General features: G+C 51.1%; 1 protein-coding gene across 1 annotated transcript in view; it reads left to right on the top strand.

Annotated features, from left to right (window-relative positions):
• Nucleotides 1-2,257: 2,257 nt before the first annotated feature.
• CRACR2B (calcium release activated channel regulator 2B) overlaps nt 2,258-9,531 on the top strand; it is a 35,033-nt gene continuing 27,759 nt past the window's right edge. The window contains exons 1-2 of the mRNA XM_050710830.1: nt 2,258-2,264; nt 2,576-2,660. Coding sequence (XP_050566787.1) covers nt 2,258-2,264; nt 2,576-2,660 — 92 coding nt within the window. The remainder of the gene's footprint in view (nt 2,265-2,575; nt 2,661-9,531) is intronic.

Genomic DNA, 9,531 nt, shown 5'->3' with positions numbered 1-9,531 from the left:
CTTAAAGGACGGATCCACAGGGAGGGAAGTGAACAAGCCTCTCCCATTACACTTAACTCAATCCTGCTTTCAACACAATTTCTTTAGCTGATGTAAGTTCCAGACCGCTAATCCAGCTGAGGTGCGAGCACCGTTCCCTTCCCACATCACCTGCACGTGGGGAGAGAGAAACTGCACTGAGCAAACAGCTGCTGCGGGAGGAGAGCACTGCCTTGGGAGAACACAGCGTTGGCTAATAAGAGTCACCGAGTGGTATTAATGTAGAAAAACCCATTTCTCTCTGTTTTGTTGGTCCCCTTCTTTCTGCCTTCCTGCGGTGATGCTGCTCGCCTCCCGTTTTTGAACTTGTGAGGTGGGATGCTAGGCAGGGGGATGTTTCAAGCCGTTGGTGTCAAAGAAGTTGGTGTTTGAAGTGGATTAACACGTACGAGCTATGGGTGTGTTGGGGGTTGGCTGGTTATTCTCTCCCCTCTCTCCTTGTGCAGGATCCCCCCATCCGAGTGCAGGATCAGTGCAGGCTACGGTTTGGTGACTCACCCTGTTCTGACGCCTGGCTCTCTCTTCTCGATTCAGGCTGGGCGAATAACGCTCAGTCTGTAATTGTGCTCGAGAGCCCTTGCGATTGCCCCGGCTATGGGGAGGCTGCAACGATGCTTAGACTGGCTTAATCCAATCCGATCTGAAAATCCACTTCTCTGAACAATGAACGTGTGGTGGGGTGGTATTCAAGTGTCTTTAGGAAATGAGAAACCTTCCTGGCAGCGGTGGGTGAAGGCTTTTTCTTTTCAGCGCGTACAACTGCACGCACAGGATGTGCGGTATGGTTGAATTAGCATTACTATGGGAACCATAACTTTTTGTGTTCCCTGACCTTTACCTGTATAATGCAAAAGATTCGTTAATGTGGCTCCAAAATGCTTTTTTTCTGTTGTTGTTTAATAAGCTTTTTGTCGTGGTCAGTACTAGAAGCGGCTTTATAAAGGACTCCAGGAGGAGATTAGAGAGGAGGCAGGCCCTGAGGCGCAGAAGAGCGGTTCGCTGCCTTCTGGGTGCTGTTTTAGCAGCGCCCCAGCTGATACGAGGCGTGCGAGCTGGGACCAGGGTTCAGCGTTAAGCGTCGCCTCTGCACCAACAGTAAACAAACCGGTGAGTAAATTCCCCTGCTCAGAGGCAGGTAACTCACTTGGTCTGATTCTTTTATGCCTAGGGTGCACTGCTAGAGCCTGCCCCAAAGGGTGTGTGGTCATGGGGCTGAGGCGAAGCCAGGGAGGAGAAGAGTGGAGCCGTGGAGGTCCTAGCTGGAGGGCAGCAGGGCTGCCATCCTGCAGCACAGAGCCCTCCCAGACGTCTTGGGAGAGCTGGCTGCAGGGAAGGAAGGGGCCTTGTGGTGGTTCGGGCTGTGAAGCTGAGGAACTGGCATGCTTTAGTGATGGCTCGTGTGGAGCCTTTCCTCCTCGTTTTGTTGTCTCATCTTTGGGACCGCAGGGAGGCATTCTTGTCCGGTTGTGCTCCTACCCTCCTCTAAGGGAAGCAAAACACACGAGGAAGGACCCACCTCTGCCTTTGCTTCCTGTGGATCCCCTCGTTGCTTGCTGCTGGGAGGATGTCTGGAGCTCCCCCCTTCACAGTCTGTAGGCGGATGAGGTCTCTGCTGCTCAGGTGCCAGCCAGAGACTTCTCAGTGGGAAACAGGTGGAGGAGTGGGGTTTGCTCCCTGCGGTGACCTGCACGACAAAGGTTGTTTGCTGGGCAGATAGTGTCCTCAAGGCTGATACAAAGAGGCATTTGGGCTGGGGGTGAGCAAAGGGGATGAAACCATGCTGAGTGATGACGAGTTGGCATGCTGGGCTCTCGCTGCGCTCGCTTTTCCTTCCTTTGTCACTAAGGGGAGGTGATGCAGCTGGAGCTGCCTTTGAGCGACAAACCCCCACCCTCGTTCAGCATCCCAGGCTGGCACAGGGCTTTGGTTCCTTTTGGTGGTGCTGTGGATGAAGGAGCACTCCGGCTAGTGGCAGGATAGAGGGTGGTGGCATCTCGGGCTGCTTGGCTGAGGAAGTCCCATGGTGTGCGTTCCACCGCCGGGGTATGTTCTGCTGTGCTTTGGGAAGCTGCTCCTTGCACCGTAGCCTTCTGCCTTGCTGTTCCTTTCTCCCAAGCTCTCTTTGGGAAGTAGGCAGTAGCCAGCTATGTAAAAGTGGAATCAGACTTAAGGCAGGATTCACGGGGACAGTTTCCAGCCCGGTCCTTGTAGAAGCGGGATGGGAGGTAGGCAGCAAGCTGTGTGCCTTCCCCGAGGAGCTCCAGCTGTGCGTGTAAGGTCAGCACGGGACGAGAGAGCATTGCTTCTTACCGTTCCTTCCCCTCTTGCCTTAGGCAGCTCAGAAACGAGCCCTTCTTCCCAGCTGTGCGTGAGACAGGATTATGAGGAATTTGCCTGGGGAACGTAATGGCAAGATTTCTTGTGCTGCTTTCCGAAGCGACTGCCGCTAGCCTCTGCTGGAAAGGGGATGCGATGCGTGGGGAGCGTTGCAAACCACACCTCCTCGCTTGGACCTGCTCTGATTCTCTGTTTACAGTGGCGGTGTCATTTCTTCGCTGGCTTTTTGGTGTGGAACAGTGCTGGCTGCAGGGGAGGGGAACGACACCGTCCTGCTTCTCGAGGTATTTGGGGACAGCCGCCGGGAGGGAGGAGAGGAGGCTGTGTAACAGGGGAAAGGAGGTGCAGAAAGCCTCTCTTAGGCAAGGAATTATTTGAGCAGAAGGAAGACTGAAGGAGTTTGCAAGTTGCTGTGTCTCGGCAGTTTCTGCCTCGGGACTTTCTGCTCTGACTTCCTGCTTTTGCTTTAAAGAAGCAGCGTGGGGACAGGACGGACCCGCTGCCTGCAGGGGCACACCGTGTGCCTGCAGGAAAAGGTCGCTGCTCCCGGGGCAGGGGGGAAATGTATTGGTCGGTTTGGAAGAGCTGGAGACACTTAATTAGCAGACGGTTAATTTTTCATTTTTTTTTTCCGATTACCCAACGTCTTCGCGCGTTTTGGGCTGAAAACACTTGCTTTCAGTTTTGATAAGGTTCTGCAGGTCGCTTAACTAGTTCTAGTGACTCGATGGTTTTGGAACTGCGGATTTGGAGTAATCACTGCAATAGTTACATTTTCCAGAGCAAAGGAAAAAGAAGTATGAGCTTACAGTATGTGGGATTGTGATACTTTCTTATGAAACAGGTGTCGTAAGCTGGCTAGATTGAAAACTAAGGATTTTCTTCTGCATGCTTTGTGAAAGTTTAGAATTATTCTTTAAAAACATTCCTTGTGTTTTTTGCTCCGTGCGCTCCCCGGTGCGCGGGGAACGTGTGCACGCAGCACGTGTTGTTCTGGAGGAGTGGTTCAGGGCTTGCGGCTGCTTAAAACACCGGGTTTCCGTCTTGTGGCACTCCGAGGCTTTCCGTATTTTCTTGGGACTGTCCCCCCTGTGTGAGAAAGGGAAAGGATATTCCTGGTACCTCGTGGGAGAGCCCGGAGCTCCTGGGCGTTCAGAGTGGATCCTCTCTTCTTTATGGGGAGGAAGCGGGAGCGTTGACTCCCTGGATCCAAGACTTTTCATGTGGCCTGATAGCAAAGAGGTGTCTGTGCTCAGGAAACGGATTTCATCCTTTTCCAGTGCTCAGGTTCCTGTGGCATTTCAGGAAAGGTGCGTAGCACAGCCAGCACCTCCTTAGCTCGCAGAAAGGGATGAGCCTGTACCTTTATACCCACTGTTATCCCAGTGGGTCCTCAGCTGAGAGGTACCCAGGTGTCACGCAGCAGCGATCCGGGCATTTTGGTGGGGCAGGGAACGGGTTAATGGGCTTCTCGGAAATCGGCTTAACCCAGCTGTGTTTGTTGTTTTAACAGCATTTGCAGGAAGGTCAAACTGTCCGTGGGTCCCATGCTTTGCTCGTGGGCGAAACCAATACAGTGCCAGCCACAGGCAGGCTTCTCTGGGGGCTGTGCTCTCTAGAAGTCCTCTCCGTGCTCATTCCCGCTCACTAATCTTTGCAAAGTGTTTTTGTCCTTGAAGTGTGCTTTGCAGATTCAGCGCGGCGAGGTAGAACTTCTCTCCCTGGTCCTGTTGCTAACATGCAAGGCAGAAATGATTAAGGTGGTGAGATGGCCGTGTCCAGTTTTCAAGAGACTGGAGATGAGTTGCCTTGGATGAGGAGAAAATGGCTGAACTTCACGCACCCCCTGCAGCTGTAGCCCTCTGGAGGAGTTTTTCACGTGCTGCAGAGAGCTTGCTGGCTCAGATGGAGAAGAAATCTGTCCAGTAAGCACTGTGAGTAGAGTAGAGGTTCTCCTTCAAAAGGGGCCTGGGTGGTCTGATGCTCTGGTCTGGTGTTTTATCTGTGTGTGGTGAGGGAACTATTGGAGGACAGCATTAGGCTGTTGATTTTTGTTTGTAGAAGGTTAATTTCAAGGTCAAGGATCTTAAACAAAGATGAAGGCTTCCCCCACTTCTGGGGAAAAGCGTGCCGGTCACCTGGGATAGGATCGTCACAGGATTTTTAGCCTTTGTGCAAAGAGTGCACTGAAGTTGCTGAGGAACCTTGCAGCGGGCCAGGAGGGGCTCGGGGCCAGAACAGTGGACAGCTATTGGAAATTTAATGAAGAAGTGGCAACAAGATTGGGATCGAGCTAGAGGAATGGCCAGGCTGAACCAGCATCGTGTATTCAACAGCAGCTGATAGCAGGTACCCTCCTCTTCCCATCATAAATGCGGAACAATACGTCCCTAGTACGCTCGGTTGGTTGCTTGTGGCTCAGAGATTTCTCTGAGCTAAAACGAGAGATTTTTTGTAACAGCCCTTTATGGACAAACTCAGGAAGGAAAAACTAACCACTTCTGCAGCCCGTGGATGCGTATGACATCCTTGGCATCCTGTGTTAGGGAGTTCCACGCTTTAACAGCGCGTGAAGAAGTGCTTCCTTGTGCTTTGTGTGCACCACCCAATTTTATCTGAGGCTGCCGAATTCTTCTGTCCGAGATGACAGTGACTGGGGACAGTTGTTTACCGGCTCTGCCATTCAGGAATTGGTTACATGCATGACTCCGTAAAAACAAATTTCTGCGTTCAAAGCTTTTGTGTATCCTTTAGGACCTTTCATCCAATTATTCAGCAAAAATCTGTCTCTGGATAATACATTTTTGCTTTTCAAGTACTCTGAAGACACCAAGAGGGTGCGTGTGGCTCGTCACCAGCAGAGGACTGAGGGCTCCCCTTGCTCAAGGCAGCGGAGCTCGGAGGAAATCGCCGGTGATGTTCCATTCAAGGTGCCAAGGAGCTGCTCCTTGCTGGATTGACGTCTTCCCCTGTAAAAACCCTTTGAAAGCCCCGAGGTGCGGTCTGCCTCCCGACTGCTGTGCTCAAAGCGCCGACCTTCAGCTTCGCAACGCTGCCGGCAGTGCTCAGCGGGGAATAAAGGTTGTGTTACCTCGTCACGGGTAAAATATCCTGTCTTTCTCAATTGCTGGGCTCGAGCTGATTGCCCCTGTCCTCTAGCAACCACATACTTCTGGTGGAACATTAACAGCAGTGGCATCAGCGAGAAACTTGATCCCTCTCAGAGCCTTCTCCACTTGACTAAGTGAGCGATATTTACTTTCTTCTGGATAATTGTGTCCTTTGTGGATGTGCAGCGAGATCTCTGATCTGTGGAAGTGCAGTGACGCCGAAGGGCGTAATATTGTGGGGTTTTTCCATTCCTCTGCTGTCGGGGTGTATGAGATGAATCCTTACGTTGCATTGTTTGAGATGTCGCAATGTTCTGGTTTGTCTCATTAAAAAAAAAAAAAAGTTTGGGGAAACTTGAAAGACTTTATAAAGTGAAGAAATTTTTAAAAATGACTTGTTATTAAGCTGGCTATTGCTATTTGTCATGTCTTGTTGCAGGCATGTTCTTTATTTTCTGGAAAATCAGCTGCGTACTAGTTATATTGACACATCCTAGACCGTTAGCTGTTTACGGAAAAAATGTGTTTTGGATTTAGGTTTTAATTGCTGAGAATTAACTCTCGGCCCAAATACTGCTGGAGGAAAAACTGATGCTTTCTCTCCCGCTCCCCAAGAAAAACAACCCAACAAAAGCCAAAACCCCGGCTAGCAGGAGCGGTTCCAGAGCAAACACACGCCCGCGGTGTTTGCGGTGCCAACAGGGTGACACGGCCAGCGTGACAGCTGCAGAGTGTCCCTGGCTCGCGATAGGTATGGCAGAGGGGCAGTGCGTGGGCGCGACGGAGACGGAGCATTTGTGGCCGTCTCCTGGGGAAAGGCTATTGTCTGGGGACGTCGTGGACACCTGGCGGACTTGGAGACGTTGCTGTGATGACTCTTGGCGTGTGTCGGTGCTTTCTGTTGTGGTGTTGGGCCGAGAAGCTCAGAAGGCAGCAGCGAGTGCAGTTCAGGAAGTTCATCAGTGCTCACGCCTTGAAATAAAGCAGAGAGCCGTCTCCAGTTGGACGCAGATAGGGGCGTGCAGCCTGCATCCAGCAGGTTCCTTCACGGCAGGTTTCTTTGGCAAAGTTCGACAAGTTGGCGTGACAAGTCGTAAAAAACGAGTTCCTGTTTGAGGTGAGGGAAGTGCTGAACTGGAGCAGAGTGCATTTTCTAAGATGCTGCTGTGAATGGCGGAGCCCATTCCAGCAGTCCGTGGTTGTGGGATATACCTCTTTATCTTCCTGGCACATCCCATAATGAAGTCACCCATCGATATTGCAGCACGGGTTAGCTCAGAGCTATCAGGCTGGGCTAATCTCCCGCTGAATAAACAACACAAAGGTTCCTGGATTCGTTCCTATTTCCTTAAAGGGATACAATCAAGTGCAGGCAATTAAAAGAGAGAGAGAGAGCGTGCATGAAGTGTAGCTCGAGATATTACACCTGATTGCAGGCGCTCGGCCCAGGGTGTGTGGCGGTTTCTTAGTTTTTTAAAGAAAAAACCCTCATAAAACAATTGGTGTTTTTCTAATTTTTCAATGTATTTCTTTTCCTGCCATTCCCTTTGGGAAGGGAGAACCCAACAACCACCCAAACAGATCCCAAACAATGGAAGCAAATTTCCTATAGAAGGGAAAGAGTAAAGTTAATTTTGTACAAAGTACGCTGAGGAATAACTCTTTTCTTCCTGCTCTCCTCCCAGCCTTTTCAGAGGCTGTGGCAGAGCCTTTTAAAACAGTTTCCACCAAATGGGTGCCCAGTTCCTTGCAGCAGCTTTTGGAAATTTCAGCCTGCGTGGGATCACACTCGACACGGGGATTGGTGGCGTTCTCTGGCAGGGCTTCTCTTCTCCTCCACGTTCGCCTGATCGGAGAGACTTGTCTGGCTGTAATTCAGTCAGCCCGTTCGTAATAAGTGCTTTTTGCACCCAGTGAGGATACTTGTAAACGTGTGTGAGTAATGATAATCACGGTAAATACGTGAGATCACCGAGTCTCACAGTGCTGTAAAACCTGAGAGCCTCGTCACCTGCAGAGGGGACTGTGCCCTACGAGGAGTGCTGTTTTTATAGCAATTACCGACTTTCCAAAGAGCGGGTGGGAAGGGAAGGCAGAATAAACAGAGCAAGTGGCACGTGTTTGATACAAAATGATATACGGACCCGTAAAGCTTTTATTGACCTTTCCTTTTAAATCCTGCTTGTTAGCCGCTGCTCCCGAGTGACGCTCCCGGTCCATGAGCAAGCGAAGGCGTTGAGCTCCGGCATCTCGGTCTGCTCCTGCTCTGCGTCTGTTGTGTGCCGGGGCAACAGGCTTCTGCTGCAGGGACTTTTGCCTTGGCCCATCACCTCCTTCTCTCTGTGCAGTGTCCTCGAGGACACGCGAGCAAGCCCATCTCACCTAGCGTGTGCATCAGAAGCGCGATAGGTGCCCATCTGAGCACCCGGAGAAGGGCAAGGCTGAATTGCTGGGGTGCTCGTGCACAAGCCTGCGTGTGCTGCTGGGTGGGCTCCTCGTATGGGCCTGATCCTGCAAAGCATCTCTTTGTGGGCTTTGCTTGGGGAACAGGCGGTCTGCCTGTGGCCCGCCGTTGCCCCAGCACCTCGCTGCCCCTAACATCACTTTTCTGGCATTTCTGGTGCTGGGCTTCCTTTAAAGTTGCTGGGCTCTTTGTCTGCATGAGGAGTGGAAATGAAAGGGTGTGTGTTCTTCTGACCTGTTTCAATAACTGGCGTAGCTGTTTGGCTTTAGTATGAGGGTGGGTTTTTTCGTTTCCAATAATATTGTTTTGGGCAGAGATACACGGGATCTCCTCTTTGAAGCTTCCCAGCAAGTATCTGAACGCTTTGTTTTGTTGTACACCTTGGACACCTACTGCATACCTATAAAGAATCTCCTTTAAAATTACCTTCTGCCACAATGTCACCGAAAAACACGGTGGTATAGAAACACAGAACCCAGCTTTCCTTTATAGCTCCACAGCTATAGCAAGTCCAAGCACTGGACTTGCTCTGTAATCCTGGGTAAGCCACTTATCCAGTTGTCCTTAGCTTTCCCTTTGTTAACTGTAGATTCGTTGCACTGCATTCTGGCAGGGCTGCTAGGAATGCTGCGTGTTCAGTGTCTGCACAGTGCCCTGCCGGTGGTGCAGGTCAGCTGAGGACCAGCTGTGGGGAATTTGGCTGTGCTCCCTCCTTTCCTTTCCTCCTTGTCATCGGGCTGAGAAAAACGAACAAAATTGTCATGTGCGCGCGGTCCTCATGGTCACATAGATAAGGGCTTGGCTGTCGACGGTGTTTGACTAATGACTTTTCTTTACCTCTTTAACACTGCTTACTGTTACAAAAAAAAAGGCTTTTTGAGAGAATAAATTGGAAACCTTGTAAAAATATTCTGAAAGGAGCATCTCCCCCCTCCAGAAAAAGCACCTTGGGTTCGTTCTTCTGTTTGTTGAAATCTGCAGGCCTTCCAAGTTTTATGTTCTTTTTTTTTTTTTTTTTTTTTTGTCTTTAGCTGCGAGGCCTTGGAACCATTCTGCTGCTTGAGTTTCGTGTGTAATTATCGATCTCCAGGAACGGTCTTAAAATAAAGCACCAGCACCGGCCTCGCAGCGGGGGGGAGGACAGTGCTGTGGGCATGGGCAGGTGACGTGACTTACCCAGGGCCATATGGCAGGCTGAGTCAGGACTGAGATTCAGGTCTTGTGACTTCCCAAGAGGAGGCCTTGCCCAGCAGACCCAGCTGATTTTCTGGCCCAGCTTCGCACGAGACAAACTGCAGTTTGTGCCTCGAGTGGTTACAACATGCGTGTAAGACTGGTCTGAGCTGCCTGTGTGTGGAACAGCACCCAGTGTTCGTTTTCCTTACTGTCAGCCGAGGTTCTCCTGTGCTTTCTCTGAGCTGATCTGTGGTTGCTTTCCAGGTGTAATCCGCAGATCCCAAGGACTATCTCAAACCCCGTGGGTGAGGGAAGAGGGAGCTGCAGGACGTGACACGCAGAGGTGGTTACCAGCTGGCCGGGGCGGCTGGAGCTTGGTGGTGCCATCGGGTCCCCAACACTTCC

Source organism: Cygnus atratus, chromosome 5 (genome assembly GCF_013377495.2).
Source record: "Cygnus atratus isolate AKBS03 ecotype Queensland, Australia chromosome 5, CAtr_DNAZoo_HiC_assembly, whole genome shotgun sequence".
Lineage (NCBI taxonomy): Eukaryota > Metazoa > Chordata > Aves > Anseriformes > Anatidae > Cygnus > Cygnus atratus.
The sequence above is the reverse complement of the archived record's forward strand: the minus strand, read 5'-3'. Positions and strand labels throughout refer to the sequence as shown.